Raw genomic sequence first — 17,274 nt, 5'->3', positions numbered from 1 at the left:
TTTTCAAAAAAATTAAAGGATTTAATGAGAATGATTATATTTTCTGATAAGTTTAATTAAAACATTTAAAAAATTTAAAGACTTAAATGAAAATGGACAAAATTTTGAAAAACCCTAACTACAATTTTTAAAAAATTTAAAAAGACTCAAAGAGAAATTTAGAAATTGGAGAGCTCTAACTAAAATTTTCAACTTCTTTTTCTGGAGAGAAAGAGGCTAACCCTGTAATTCCTGAGATGTAGTGCAAAACTAAATAGTATAAAAAATGAAAGTTGGCATATTTTTAGCTTTATTCTTTGAAATTTAAAAATTAATATCCAATCCCAAAAAATATATTTATATCAATATATTTAACGAGTTGTTGAGAGTTAGACTTTCGCTTTGAGTATAGCGAAAGTATAGAGCAGTTTTAAAATTCGTGATCAATATCTACTCTTTAATGGGCTTATAAAATACAAAGGATTAATTACTGGGCTTGTTCTGATATATACATTGAATAATTAAAAAATATATATCTAATAAAATGTGATAATCTATTATATGCTCAAATGCATTTTTCTCGTCGACCCAAGAATTAATGCATACTATTTATGTTTTTAAAACTTCGTTTAATTAGAGATATCGCTTTTAGTAGAAACCTTGATCCCTTAAAAATAAATAAATAATTTAATTATTTTAAAAAAATTATAAAATAATCAATGATAAAATTTTATTTTTAACTTCAAACATAAAAAAATATATTTAATTCCTTCAAACTAATAAAATTATAATTTAAAATATATTAAAATTATCTTTCAAAAATTTTATAATTCTAACTCCGTTAAATTATTTTCCACCGCGATGCTTGCTTATCGTAAGCTTTTACATAACTTAATCCGTCACGTGTGTCACAAAGTCACAATTACGTACGTATCAATATTTCCGTATACAAATTTGATACATATATATGCAAATATAAATGAATTTGTCGAATTATTCAAGCGAAACGGCGCCGCTTCAATCATTAAATCTAACCGTAGTTATCTGGCAAAAGAAGTATCTAACCAGAGTTAATTTTGGTGTTAGGTGGGTGACTAGTATGGGTTGGTAGGCGTTGGCTTCCTTCATTTATAAATTCGATAATTTTTATGGTAAAAAACAATTAATATATATAATATAATAAAAAATTATTTATGATAAAAACAATTAATATATATAAGATATAATAAAAATTAAATTTTACTATTAAATTGTAGATTTAGTCTTATATTTCTTAGATTTTTATGCTTTTTAAATTTATTAATTTAAATAAATTTAAAATTTTATAATTCAAAAATACAAAATTAATATTAATTAAATTAAAATATAAAAATTAAATTCACAAATTATAAAAATACGGAGTAATATGCATAATTTTATATATAAAAAAAGGGATCAAAGAAATCTAAGAAAATACATAATAAAGCATATTAAAAATTTATAATAATTAAAATATATACAAGTACTTAATATTTTAAACAAAAAATAAATTCCTCCATTTGTCATCTGGGTCTGCCGCCTTGCTTTGCCTCCCTTTTTAACCCACCTTCTCTATTAGTCTCACAACTCTCAACTACCACCAAACTCTCAACGACGCCAAATTTTATTTATTTATTTATTTATTTCATTAAAGCCGATCAGAGATCTCCTCCGCCTCTAATTTCTCCTCCATTTGTCTTTTGCATTTACGGTTCTTTAATTTTCTGTAACAAATGGAACCTTCATCTTCATCTTCTGGTTCAATGAAAGTTTCGCCGCTCGATCTGATGTCGGCGATAATCAAAGCGAAAATGGACCCTTCTAACGCCTCCGCCGACTCGGCTGCCGAGATGGCTACCATGCTTCTAGAGAACAAGGAGTTCGTTATGATTTTAACTACCTCCATCGCGGTGCTCGTTGGCTGCGTCGTCGTTTTGGTATGGCGTAGATCCTTTTCTCAGAAACCTAAGCAAATCACTCCTCCTAAGCCTTTGATTGTTAAAGATCGTGGAGATGAAGTTGACGATGGAAAGAAAAAAGTCACTATCTTCTTCGGTACTCAAACCGGCACCGCCGAAGGCTTCGCGAAGGTTCCGTTACATTTATATATAAGTGTTTCCTTGATTTGCTTTTTCTTTATGTTTTTCTTATTAGTTTTATCTGTTCATTTCTTTTTTATTTTTCCTTAGGCTCTAGTTGAGGAGGCAAAAGCACGCTATGATAAGGCGACGTTTAAAGTTGTAGATTTGGTCAGTTTAATGTTGAGCTCCTTTTTCTTTTGTTGTTTGAATTTTGTATTCGAATTGGTGATTTTGACTTTTGAATTTTATTTTTTTGCACTCTAAATAGGATGATTATGCGGCCGATGATGATGAATACGAGGAGAAGATGAAGAAAGAAAGTTTGGCCTTTTTCTTCTTGGCCACGTGAGTTGTTTTGAATCGTTTTCTTTCTGATGATTATATGTTTATCTTTTGTATTCGTGTGTTTTGTGTGTAACTGTGTTATATACTGTTCGTATATGTTTTGCTGATTCGCTTAATTTGGTAAACTTGTAGATATGGAGATGGTGAGCCAACTGATAATGCAGCTAGGTTCTATAAATGGTTCACTGAGGTAAATATTAATTGTAATTAGTCAGGGACATAACGAGTTAGATTTTTTTTTCAGCTAAATTATGATATTGCAGTTGTATCTAGAGTGATTTTGTTTAATTAGCTGTTATTGTATTATTTAATGACTGGTTGGATATTTAGGGAAAAGAGCGGGGAGAATGGCTTCAAAACATGAAATATGGAGTTTTTGGCCTTGGTAACAGACAGTATGAACATTTTAACAAGGTTGCAAAGGTTGTTGATGAAATCCTTACTGAGCAGGGTATGCTATTAATTTTTCTTTTATCTCCCCCTTGCTTATAAACTGACACTTCGATTCATGGAATTTTAATTTCTGTAATGGCTACTTGGATGCTAAAAATGCTGTTAATCTTGGCTAACTAATTTTCCGTTTTATGAATTATGATGATGCATCTTAATATCCACATCATTCCAGTATAAAAGCTATATTATCACTCACCTCTAGTCACTTGACTGTTTCACGAGGAAAACTTCTATTGAAAGGTGAATGCAGAAGTTTTTGGCTATACTATTACTTAAATCACTAAATATACATTGCAATCCAGAACTATAATGTTCATCTTTTAACTTGATAATTCTGAATAGATGTGCATTCTAATTTCAGTGAGATGAAGTGAGTCTTGACATGTATCCAAATGTTTCTATTTATGTATTCAAATGTTCAAACAGAAATATACACATAATGTCATCAATTTTTCACTACATGGGAACCTATGTGCTAAAATTGGCCTTGCTATATTTGCAGGAGCAAAACGCCTAGTTCCTGTGGGTCTTGGAGATGATGATCAATGCATTGAAGATGACTTTACTGCATGGTAAAAAGAACATCACCTCTGTTCGAATAAAAGGCTTTTTCATTCTTTTACATTTACCCTTTATTGAACCATGTTGCTCTTCTAGGCGTGAATCAGTGTGGCCCGAGTTAGATCAGCTTCTGCGTGATGACGATGATGCAACAACTGTTTCTACCCCATACACTGCTGCTGTTTTGGAATACCGTGTTGTATTTTATGATCCTGCAAATGCACCTGTCAAGGATAAGAACTGGAACAATGCAAATGGCCACACTGTTTATGATGCTCAACATCCATGCAGGTATACAGGAATAGTTTTTTCAGATATCCTGGTGGCCATTTTTTTAGTATTCTTCTATGATGAAATCTAACTTGGTTTTTTGTTTCTAACTTGAAGGTCTAATGTGGCTGTGAGGAAGGAGCTTCATACTCCTGCATCTGATCGTTCTTGCACCCATCTTGAATTTGATATTGCTGGCACTGGACTTTCGTAAGTTACTACTTTCCTAAATATTTTGTTCTGTATTGCTAAGTTTTTTTTTTTTTTTTTTCTCTTTTTCCAATTATGATGACCTCCTTCCTCTCTTATCATCATCTTAAAACTAGATGCTACATAATAGAGAACTTCACCAGCTCATAATTGTCTTCCTTTTCAGATATGAAACAGGTGATCATGTTGGTGTTTACTGCGAGAATCTAGACGAAGTTGTAGAGGAAGCATTGAGATTGTTGGGGCTATCCCCAGACACCTATTTCTCTGTTCATACTGATAAAGAGGATGGCACTTCGCTTGGTGGAAGTTCATTGCCTCCTCCTTTCCCACCTTGCACTCTAAGGACAGCACTGGCAAAATATGCTGATCTTTTGAGCTCACCAAAAAGGTTTGTTTATTTTGCTGTTCTCAAGATGTCATGGACTCTTCTATCTTTTTTCTTGAATAAAGAAGCTAATTCTTAATGCATGCATCTTCCAGTCTGCTTACTTGCTCTGGCTGCTCATGCCTCTGATCCCACTGAAGCTGATCGACTAAGACACCTTGCATCGCCAGCTGGAAAGGTTCTGAGAGTGAACTTATAGTATAGTTTGGTTTCCCCATTTGTGGCTTATTTGTAAACTAATGCTCCTGGTATTTATCCAGGATGAATATGCACAATGGATGGGTGCAAGTCAGAGAAGCCTCCTTGAGGTCATGGCTGAATTTCCTTCTGCCAAGCCTCCACTTGGCGTCTTTTTTGCAGCCATTGCCCCACGGTTGCAGCCTAGATACTATTCTATCTCATCCTCACCAAGGTAATCCTCTTTTCTTATCTTCTCTCTCTTTGGCAAGTAGTTTTGCAAGAGGAAAAACACCATTTTGGAGTCCTGATTCCTCATTTCCTGGCCAGTTGAGTGTTAATAGTTTACCCTCTTGTAGAAATGACTCCACAGCCATCTAGTTCAGCATTTCTTTTAGCAAGAAGAAACCTTCCAAAAGGTTGAAAAATATGTAGTAGGCAATTATGTCAGTGGCATGTAATTCTCTCTTTAGGAGACTTCTATCATCTTTAATTTCATGTTTTTGTTCTAGCTCTAATATTTTCAAATGTACATGGACATATTACCATCTACAATCGTGTTTTACAGGATGGCACCATCTAGGATTCATGTAACTTGTGCATTGGTTTATGAGAAAACACCAACAGTCGTATTCACAAAGGAGTTTGTTCACTTGGATGAAGGTATTAAGTTCATGTTTCCTTTTCTCTTTTACATAGGAGAAGCCAGCCTTTGCAGTTGACTTAAATGGCATTTTTGAGGAGATACATGATTCCTGTTTGCAATGTGCTAACTCATTAGCATCCATTTTCTCCTCTCTTCTTAGCATCCATTTTCTCCTCTCTTCTTATTACACCTCCCTGTTGTATTTACATTTCTTTTCATTGAATAATAGTGTTTATATAATCTTTATCCCCATTTGCCTCCTTTTCAGAATTCCACACCATTGGACAATTGCCATGATTGCAGCTGGCACCTATTTTGTCAGGCAATCAAACTTCAAACTTCCTTCAAACACTAAAGTGCCAATTATTATGATTGGCCCTGGTACTGGATTGGCTCCTTTCAGGGGATTCCTTCAGGTAAGTTCTATTACCTTCTCAATGTTCATGATGGTGAGTGAATATTATAAAACTAATTATTTATATTTTCCCTTTCAGGAAAGACTTGCCCTAAAAGAAGCTGGAGCTGATCTGGGTCCATCTGTATTGTTCTTTGGCTGCAGGAACCGGAAAATGGTAAGTCATGCACTTTCAAGTCCTACAATAAGTGGTGGGTTTAGGGATACATTTGTAATTGAACACAAGTTTAAATTGGTACACATTTTTTGTCCAGGATTACATTTACGAAGATGAGCTCAACAACTTTGTCAACAGTGGTGCACTTTCTGAACTGTGGTTGCTTTTTCACGCGAGGACCTACCAAGGAATATGTGCAACATAAAATGATGGAGAAGGTGTATATTTTGCCTACCTTTGTTTTGATGATTTGTGCATTTCAGTTCTTTGTAGTACCCTTAATTTCAAGTTCTAAGCACATTTCTGCCTTCTTTCCAGGCCTTGGACATCTGGAACATGATTCTGAAGGAGGTTACCTATATGTGTGTGGTGATGCCAAGGCATGGCTAAAGACGTGCATCGAACCCTACTCACTATTTGCAAGAGCAGGTATGTTCCTTTCACATGTATTCTAGACTATATAATTGCTGATATCAATAATTACCAGCCGCCAGTTTAGAAGGCAATTTGACCAAAAATAGGTCACTGCAACTTTTGGAATTTTATATTCCAATGCTAGAAAGTTTTTCCTTTATCGTTGAGATTTGATTATCATTTGATGGCGCTCCCAAAAGTCTCATTAACATGTGGCCTGAGTGTCCCCACCATCTTTCTTCTATTCACTACTATTCCATTTCTGTTTCATATCTGTTGTTTCCCTGATTTCAGGGATGTCTAGACAGCTCAAAGGCTGAGAGCATGGTGAAAATCTGCATACGACCGGCAGGTATCTGCGTGATGTATGGTAACTGACTACACCATGAAAATGCAGAAAGAAAAGAAATGGCTTTATATATTATATATAATGCAGAAAGAAATACCAAATAAGCTTTGAAGAGAAAACATCACCTTTAAAAAGGGGTGGAAATTAATGATTCTTTTTAACTCTTGCATCGCAATATGAAGGATTTTTTAATTTTTGATTCATGTAATTTATGTATGACAATATAATTAAGAGTATTAGGGGTATAGCAATGGATTCTCATTTCATTGGTTTAGTTTTTTAGTTTTTACATTGTATGAACCGGCCAAGGAAGGTTCAAAATTACAACCAAATGTTGCTGTTATTCTTACGTTGTAACTTTTTTATTCTTCTGATGGTATTTCAAGTTTGGAATCTTTTTAAGAGATTTTTCATTGTGCGGAAATTGTATTTTACATTTCACATATTGCATTTATTTGCTGCTTCTGAAAATGATTCGACCAACATGATTTTTATGTTAGCGGACCTAATCAACCCATGATTAATGTGAAATTTTTTTTTTTTTTAAAAAAAGAAGAAAAGAGATGCAATGTATAGTGTAGTTCTTTCGTTAGCGTAATGTAAGATGTATGAACAAAAAGAGTATTTTCTAGAAAAGTTGAGTATTGGATCTAATTTTGTCATTGTAACACTTTGTTAAATAATTGTTTTTCAAATCTTATTGATAAATTTACAGAGTTCATTGACCGGAAATTGATAGACATATGTACTTATGATTATAAATTTATTCTTAAATCAAATGATATTTAAAATTGAGGAATACAAATCTAGAATTATTAAATTAAAGTACGTAACTAATGCCTCCACGCATGATACAAAGTATAATTCCACAAGTCAAATCCATTTGAGGGCGAAATAAGAAAAAAAGATGGAGCAAAGTTTAGCAAACGTGCTAAAATATCAACCGCTCATGCAAGCCTACTCTTAAAAGCCAAGCAAAGGTTATACGTCATGTCAACTTTCTTGATGACGAAGTGAAAGCTCGAGAATCAATCCCCCCCACCCCCACATACACAAAGGTCGTACCATCCACGGTTTATTGCCCATGGGCATAACAAGAGACGACGTTAGCAAACTACCCTCAAATGGAATTATTCAAAATCTTCATTTTAAGCCAGTTAATGGTTAAAATTTTTGTATTCTTTATTTATACAGTTTGTGTTAAACCAATGTTTTCTTTTCAAATTTTTAGGGTAAATTATAAAAATGGATATTTATATTTGTTTTAGATTACATTTTAGTCGCTTATATTTGAAATGTTACGTTTTAGGTACGTTATCGTTTTGTTACGAAGTTGTCACTTTACCATTAAGCTCCATTACCTCCTTAATAGTAGTCCTACGTGACAGTCCAAATGGGTTTTAAATGCCAATTTGGATGTTCTATATGGTAATCTAAATTAAATTTATTTAATCAAAAACTTATTTTCTTCTTAGCAGTTGGACATTCATGTTAACATTTAAAACTCATTTGGATAGTCACGTAGGGCTACCTTAGGAGGTAATAAAGTTTAACGGTAGAGTGACTATTTCGTAATAAAACGGTAACGTAAGTGACTAAAACGTAACATTTTAAATATAAATAATTAAAATGTAATATGAGGTAAAAAAATGACTATTTTGTAGTTACCCTTTTTTTTATAGTTTAGTATTTTTTTTAATGTCATGAATCTAAGAATCAAAATCTAAGTAACTTTGTTCTTTTAATTTCTGGTACTGACCATCAGATCATCTTGAACTTAATGTATGTTATTCTACTTGTTAATGTATATTAGTCCACTCAAATTGTTACGTGAAGTCTTCATTATAAATATCAATTAATTTAATAAAAATTTCAAATAATTTTATAAATTTTAAAATTAAATAACCAAAACAAAAACTATAATAAACTACAAAAACAACATGAAGTTCTTCTATTACTAGGCTTCCTATTATCCTTTTATATGTTTTTTTAATCAGTTTCTAGATGTTTATCCTTGTTTTCCTCTTCATTTGTTTTGTCATATATATATATACTCTTGCATTATCATCTGGAAGCTATATATGGACAATAACCCCTTAAATTTCAACTTCAATAAAAGCCATCTAAAAATAAACAACTTTTCCCCCTCTCTCTTACTTTTCCTTCTCTTCAACTTACGTGAATCAATTAAACTAAAAACAAAAATCATAATTTTTTTTCATATATATAATACTCTCCTTAGCCGACCAATTCATTCTCTCTAAAGCTTTTGCCTTTTATTTTTTTCATATATATAATACTCTCCTTAGCCGACAATTCATTCTCTCTAAAGCTTTTGCCTTTTATTTTTTTTTCCTCTTAAGCAATCAAAAACAATGGGAGAAGAAGAAATTACTACTAGTATGCAAGTTCTTCATGAAGAAGATGAAGAAGCACTTTCTCTTTGTGATCTTCCTTTAGAATATTTACATACCAAAAGCAGTCCTACAAATGATCATTTGCATAATTTAAAGCATACCCGAACTCAGAAATCATCATCAGAGTACGACCCAGAATTTTTCGAGTTCTTCAGCGACAAAAAGGGTTCCGATATGTGCCCGGCCGACGACTTAATCTTTGGCGGCAAGCTCGTTCCTTTGAAACAACAACAACAACAACAACAATACTTTCCGAGTCAAACTCAAAGCCATGTACTTTTACGCAAACGATCCGAGTCACTTTCCGAGTTACGTACCCAAAACAGAGCTGTTCTTCTTAGGAATAGTCGTTCTTTGGATTATCAAAAGCCGAAGCTTCATCGGTATGATATGGCGGAGAGGAACTCTAAACCCGAAGTTTTTTCGCCTAAAAAGGTGGTTAAGCCAAGGTGGTACGTTTTCATGTTTGGGAGTGTTAAGTTTCCGCCGGAAATGGAGCTTAAAGATATAAAAAGTCGGCAGTTCCGTCGAATCCGGCAATTATGTTTCCCAATGACGGCAAAAAGATGGGTGATTACCGGAGCGCCGACAAGGGTTCTTCTTCTTGGTGTTTGTTAAAAGCGTTGAGTTGCAGGATTATACTAGCGTTGCCGTAACGTCGTCGTTTTACTTGTCTCATGCTGATAATACTGAGATTAGGAGATTAATTATGGTTCATGCAATTCTTATTTACATTTTTACCCTGCTAATTTTATGAATGGTAGGGCATTTTGGTAATTCCAATATCAAAATACTAATAATAATTATCATTATCATTATATTTTTTAAGTCTATGGTTGGTGGGCATCTTTAAAGAATAAATATGTATTTATACATATGAAATTTTTAAAAAATATAAATACTTTATTTTTTTATAAATAATATCTTATTTAATTATTGTCATTATAGTATATTATATTTATTTTTATAAAGTTTCATTAGTACAAATATAAATTCAAATACAAATACATATTCTATCAATTCAATATAGAATCCAATTAATTCAACACATGACGTAAAGGCAAAGTCATAAAAAAATTTTAATGGCCAAAATTAAATTATAATTTTTACGATAATAAAAATATAATTTTACCATTTGAATAGCCTATATCTTTATAATTTTAAAGAATTAAATCAAATGTTTATCGTTTTTAGGGGATAAAGTGTATTTTTATCTTTACTAAAGAGTTTAAATAAAATTTTTTTATTTTAAGAAGGTCGAAACTTTGCCAAACTCTGACTATGCACTTAACATAACGAATGAAGAATTAGGCAAACCTACATATGACATATGCATTAAAAAACCCGACACATCGCGATTTTAAATAATAAAACACAAACCCAACCGAGACCTCAACCTTCATCAACCTTCATTTACTTTATTTTACTAATTTTATTTATTGAATAATATATTCACCCATTACATCAAACGATTTTTGTAGTGATAATGCCTTTCGTACTTTCTATTATTAGGAGAAAGAATGCTATGAATATATTAATTTAATATTTTTAAAAATTATCGTAATTAATATTTAAAAAATATTTATTTATACAAAATAATTACTGGAGTATATTTATATTTAATTTTATATGTATTGTGTAATAAATAAATAATTCTTTTCTTTTTAAAATTTTTAAAAATATCACCATCATTTATATTAAAAGATATAATCAATATATATATTTAAACAATTTTATTGTAAATTCTGACTATATCAGATTTTTTTGACATAATACCTAAAATTACTAATACGCTTCAGCACACTAAATTCATGCCTATTATATTGATAACAATACTCGTCCCAATTGAACTAAGGCTCAATTGATAATATATAATTTATTTTTAAATATTACTTTTTTTATTTTTATTTTAATTTTTACTTCAATGAAATAGTGGAGAATGTCATGTGGGGACAAAAGTAATGATAATCACGAGACTCCCGGCCCTAACATTAATATATAGTGTTATAGCTCATCAAAGAATATTGATTTTGTAATATTTAAAGGGAAATAATATCGTCACTTTTGGATTTTTGCTTTTATATTTATTTGGAATTTGGTAGTTAATAATTTATTATTTTCTCATAAAAAACAAGTATTATTACTTTGCATTCTCAACCAAAAGGTGACATTTACGTATTACAGCATGCTTTATTTTTTATTGAAGGCAAAAAATATTTGAATTAATTTGATAAGCATAAAAGTACATCAAGTATAGATATTATAAGATTGTTGATACAGGGAATAAAAATAAAGAAATAAGGAGGATATGACGATGAAGACTGCGAGACTAGTTCACATTTGATAGGCGGAGAATCAGAGTAGAAGGTTAAGGGAAAAAGAGAGGAGGAGGAGGAGGTCCAAGGACAGGAGAAGGTTGGTAAATGCTAAGTTAACATGTAGAATGCCTGAAGAAGATCCTTGATATCTCGTGTGTAAAGGTATATATAGACGAGGTTCCCTTATTTGGTCACCAACAATACGAATGGTAAGTTACTCATGTGGCCGACTAGATAGGCATGTTAGTTGTTGTCAAGTGTCATACTGTGTGGTCTTGCTTTAACATTCTCTTTACTAAAGTAATATAAGATTGTTATGTCTTAGCTGTCTTTCAGTGATCTCCCTTAGGAGAATAAAAGTGGTTGATATGAAGTGCACGGATGGATGGTCATGAATGACAGCCGGATGGCCACCACTGAGGTACAAGGCAGAGGACCATCCGCGAGTACTCACTGAGCCGTTCCTTGTGCTACTAGTGTTCAAGTTTAAGTAGGGGAACAACAAATATGAATTTTAATTTTAATTTTATTTAATATGTAGTGTGATTTGTGAATTTTAATTATGTGTAATAATACACATAAATTTTTATTTAGATTTAGTTCTTCTGGATAATTATTCGCTACAGCATGTGGAGTTTTAAGACTTCACAAACAGGTTAAGAGTGTGACAAATATCTTATGCGGCATAGCAAAAAATATTAAATATATAAATAAATCTAACACTTGATACATTCTCAACTCACTTGTAAAATCTAAAAAAACCCCCAAAATCCCGGAACATTGTTGCAAGAAATGAATTGAAATACCTTTTAGACATTGAAAGTAAAGAAAGTTGAAGCTTCAAAGTAAAGGAAAAAATGCACCAACCAGTAGACATTAAAAATTTCCAAACAAGAAAAGGTGAATGAATTGATAGCACATAACATGACAACAAATTTCACTAAATTTGAAGCAACAATGAAGGACAGAAACAAGCCTTTCAATTATTAATTTGGAGTAAATGTGAGGGCAAAGCATCCTTTTTTGCTTTACAAAGGTAGTGTAAGTTCATAATGCTACAATTGACACCGCTTCTTACTTAATGTAAATATTTATTATTTAAAGCACATGAAAGCTTAGCTCACATGAGAATTGACTGTTTTCTTGACTGTTTTCAGACCCTCTCTATGCTACCAAATAATCCTTCAACCATATATTTATATATAAAAGACTATCAATGCATTTACAGTGTAGCAATGAAGATGGCAACCAACCTTTCTTGTTCAAGCTTAGCTCGAGATGAAGTTTCACCCAGATCTTGAAAATGACAGGGAAAGAGGTTAAAGCTCGCAATGTATGCCTCCAAAGGGAATCCGAACCCTGGGGGAATAGATACAACACCTGAAGGGGGAAAACGATTTAAGAACTAATCAAGACTCTAAACTTTTGGGAGATGTCATGTGAAACTAGAATCCACACCACTCCAAAATCACCAATATTCACTACTCCCTCCTCCCGTCGTACAAAACAAGTTCCCTAACCTCAAGTAGAATGACTAAAAAGCAAGGATTTAAATTGTGGTCTAGTTGCATTTATCATGGATGCGGATATAATGGTGGTGAAAATATGTACCAAGTCCTTCTACATAATAGATTTAAAAATGTAAGTTCAATATTAACAATATAATTATAACAATGTCACCAATTGGACCTAAATTTCTAAATCCAATAAGTAGAGGGTCTAAATTCCTAGAAATAAAAGCAGAGAGACTAAATTCTAAATGTACAAAAAGTAGAAGGATTTGAAGCATATTTTAACCTATAATGAATGCTACCTCATTAAGTGCAATAAATATAGACAACCGAGAAAGCTGAAACCAAATAATAGCAGCCAATATTGCACTGTGGTTACTATTTAATTAATCCTGCCGACAAGGGAAGCCAGAATTTTTTTTTTTTTGTGCCTGTGTGTTTGATGCATTTCTTCTAGTCTTGTCAATTGGGCAAGTTGAGTTCGTTTTGGGTCCAATAAATTCGAAATCTAAAATTTTCCAGTCATTTTGGGGTTCACACTGTTCCGGCTTTGAGTCATTTAGGCCTAATCGTCATGAGTTTTTGAGTCATTTTGGATTCTAGTCACTACACATTCAGGTCGCGTTGGGTTACTTGTTCAGATTATTTCAGGTCTAAATTATTTCAAGATTGTGTCGTTTCTGGTTCAGGTCAGTTTCGGATTTGGGTTCAAGTTGGAATGGTTTTGTTTGTTAACTTTGATGGTTGAAAGTATAGAGTTGGGTTCGGGTTTAGGTTGATTGGGTTGAGTTTTCAAGTTTATGTCTAAGTTGGCAGGTTAAATTTCTTCAGGCAACAACTGGTACCATGCACCCATTTATTAAAAGATCAAAGTTGTTCTAAATTATAGCATATTAGCTCCACCTCAAAAGAGAACTGACTTCAGTCCAGTATCTTCAACTACACAGCATATAATGAAATACGAGTTTCCAGACCAAGTATAATAAAAAATCGAGTTACTGTATTCCGGGGAAATAGACTTACCTCTCTTGATCAACAGCACATGACAGCCACTTGCTCTCAACTCGAATAAAGCACAAAAGGCACTGCAGTGCATTGTTTAAAGATAAAAAAAGAACATAAGAAATATTCCTTCAGTGGTACAAAATCATGAATAAATGTTACCTCATTAGGATAATTCACAAATTTACAGTCCCTATGAAATTTACTATAATAATTTGTGAAAGTTCAAGGGCACGTCGATGACTCTTAATCCTAAACATGGTCCAAAACAGAACCAATTATTGCTAAAAGTAAATCAGGGTATGGATTAAAATGCCAGATTATATATATATCCTTGCAGCTTGACCATACTGATACTATAATGGACCGAAACATCACAAAATTCACGTTGGCTTCAAGAAAAAGCATATATAAACAACACTAATTTGGTCATTGTTAACTAGAACACTTCAGAGTTAGCGGGTGTCTTAAAAGCATGAAAGGATAATTATTGGCATCTTGAGGGAAGTGCTTCGAGTTCTTAGCTTGTAATTGATAAACACCGAAATCATCAACTGCAAATTTCTTATATGTAGCAGAGCCCGATCGAAAGGACTAGAAACAAGCATGCTGTCGGATTTTTAATCGAACTTTTGCATTTTTAAGCCAATGACAGCATCTATCACAAGAAACCCAGAGTGACTAATGATAAACAATCTATTATAAGCATATTCAATGACACTCTTTCAAGCATAAAAAGTCCTCGACTGCTTGAAATAGAAAAAAATAACTTACCAAATAGAAAAATAGCAATCAGTAAAGCAAGTGTAAGTTGCAATGAGCAACTAAATTGCAAGTGCACCGGACTTTGGAGATGTCTCAATAACCCACTGATCCAGCCAAAGTGCTGTGACATATTACAATTAGTATACTCCCGAGTACTTAGCATAGCATAAAATCAAGAAAAAGGAAATAAGTAAATGATGCTCCTTCTGTGATTCGTACCTGATAGAATAAATTAAAAGCACCTTTGGCCTGAGGAAGATCTCCACACCTTTGCTTACGGAAGAAAGGCTTCGATCCTTTTCTTTAGGTGTGGACTCGATGCCAGACCTGGTTTTGGTCCTATCATCATATTTATCGGCGATTACAATTTTCAATGTGCCAAGATTTGGTGAACACCATGTTTTTCTTGCACCAGTTGTTCTCTCTAGTCCACTACTAACCTCATTTGACCTTCCGGAACTTTCACCATCTTCTACATCAATAATACACTCGGCATCTTTACCGGAATCTTTAAAAACTTTCGTCATCTGCACTTCAGATGTATCTCCATTACAAGCAGCATTGTTAGAATCTGTGTCTTTTCTCTTCTGGCAATTCTCCAAAAGAGTGTTCTTTGTAGACGGTTGCAACAAGCTTGGAGAAGTCCCCGAAAGGAAGATTGCTAAATCATCACATTCTTCTTCATCCAAATTAACCCACTGAAGTGGTTGCTTCCCTTCCTTGATAAATGCTTCTTTTAGTGCTGCTTCTACATGGGAATTTGACTCTCGATTGCAGAAATAAATTGTTTGTGCCTAGTTGCAGTAATCTCATCGCTACGATGTCCATGACTCAACCTTATTGCTCTCTCAAACTCCTCCAACTGAATTAAGCATACAATTTATGAAGCCAACACTAACACGAGTAAGCTTCTTAGAAATAGATAAAAGGCATCGATATGGAGATATTACTAGTCAAACATGCACCGCATCCAACAAAAATCGATATCCGAGTGACATAGATGTCTTAAATCAAAAGAAAGAAAAGACAAACCTGCCATTTAGCTGTGCCTAAAGCAGTTTGCAGTTCTCTACACAGTTCAACAGAATCACCAGTTCTTAGCCCTTCTTTCCTCTCTTTGATCCACATTCTATATGCTGATTCCATTCTGGAAAAAAAACCAACAGAAGCCATTAAATTACTTCAAAGGCTTCATGAAATAATTATTCTAAAAAATATATGTTTGAAGCTTAAGCTTGTTTATATATACAAAAACCTTATTAAGTGGCTGATTCATAACATTAAGCATTACAAAATTTCCATTGAAGTTTTCAAATCACAAGCATATAACCTTCCACCAAAAAATGGAACCTTTAATTATATGTTTTCCCTGGTTCAACAGATATATATATATATACACACATAAGCATGAACATACATATCAGCATGAAAACTAGGAAATATAGCACATTTAGTAGAAACCCAACAACAAAAAAGGAACCTTTAAAACCCCCCCCAAAAAAAACTAAATAATTGAACAGTCAATTATATGAAATTAAACAAACATTTAAGAAGCACAAATAAAACCCATGTCACCAACCAAACCCCAGTAAATTTAAAAAAAAAGGCATGAAATTTAAAATTTAAAAAAAAAACATACATATCAGCAGATTCTTGAACCTCTTCTGCTGCAGAAAAGAAGGCATCTTTTTTCCACAAATCAAAACTATTTGCAACCATCATCTTCTTCACCGTTCAACAGCTTCAATCCCAAAAATAATTCGCTTTTTTTGAACGCGCACACACATACACACACACAAAAAAAAAACCACTAACAAGAGATTTGAATTTTTTGGTGGGTTTTCATTTGTTTACTTTGATTTCTTTGCTTTCTCTTCTTTGCTAAGGAAATTATAGAGAAAGCAGAGACATGGCTAAGCCAAAAATAGAAAGAAAGACAGACAGAGAAGAGAAGAGAAGAGACGTGCAAAGGATTCTATTATTCCTCCATTCCCTCTTTCGTCTTTCTTTCTTTTCCTTTCTCTTTTACCTTTTTTTTTTCTGAAATAAACTGGAATTGTGCACATAAAATTTAATAAAAAAGGTCAAATTTGAAGGTTGGTCCCTCTAGTATGATAAATTTTAATTTAGCAAAATTTCATAGTCTATTTAATAGTTCTGGCTAAAAAATTGATATGATTTTTTAAAGAAAAAATATCTCTTCAAACTTATCGAACCGAAGATAGGGGTTAGCCAAGGTCTTGATCCTTTTCTGTTAAAATATTTTACAACAATATTCAGAAATAAAGAAATTTTACTTAAGTTAAACTTTGAGTGTTCAAGTTTAAATTTTACATTGTGTGAATCATATGTAGGCTTTGTTCAGATTTATTTTTACTTAAATCTCACTATGTATGGATTTTATCTAAAGTTATTCTAGTCCAATGTAAACTCACACTCCCGTGTAGTATCGATATTTTGGAACATAAGGGATAATTTCAATTAACGTTAATAGTATTTCTAGCTTTGTCCTTGTTGCCATCGAATTTTTTTATTCGAATGGTGCTCTTTTTTAAAAAAAAATTCAAGTTACATTAACTATTAGAACTAATTAATTATATTATAAAAGTAGAGATTAAATTGTGTTAAATTAAAACAAGATGACTATATCTCAAATTTAAGTATAATAGAATGACCAAATCAGAATTTGACCTAAAAATTCAGTATGTATATACAAAATTTTTATTTACGTGATACGGTGTTTGGTTCAGACTTCAGAAAGCAGGAGGTTCTATCTGGTGGTTTTATAGCCAAACATT

At 32.6% G+C, this 17,274-nt stretch overlaps 1 protein-coding gene and 2 pseudogenes across 1 annotated transcript; 2 read left to right on the top strand and 1 right to left on the bottom strand.

Moving 5' to 3' along the window:
- The first annotated feature begins 1,537 nt into the window (after positions 1 to 1,537).
- Positions 1,538 to 6,806, top strand: LOC121204883 (NADPH--cytochrome P450 reductase 2-like; annotated as a pseudogene).
- Positions 6,807 to 8,838: 2,032 nt separating this feature from the next.
- On the top strand, positions 8,839 to 9,498 carry LOC121204588 (uncharacterized). The gene has a single exon (XM_041074677.1). The coding sequence runs from the start codon at positions 8,839 to 8,841 to the stop codon at positions 9,496 to 9,498; it is 660 nt and encodes a 219-aa protein (XP_040930611.1).
- Positions 9,499 to 12,156: 2,658 nt separating this feature from the next.
- On the bottom strand, positions 12,157 to 16,507 carry LOC121204882 (uncharacterized; annotated as a pseudogene).
- Positions 16,508 to 17,274: the final 767 nt, after the last annotated feature.

This window comes from Gossypium hirsutum, chromosome A08 (genome assembly GCF_007990345.1).
Source record: "Gossypium hirsutum isolate 1008001.06 chromosome A08, Gossypium_hirsutum_v2.1, whole genome shotgun sequence".
NCBI lineage: Eukaryota > Viridiplantae > Streptophyta > Magnoliopsida > Malvales > Malvaceae > Gossypium > Gossypium hirsutum.
The sequence above is the reverse complement of the archived record's forward strand: the minus strand, read 5'-3'. Positions and strand labels throughout refer to the sequence as shown.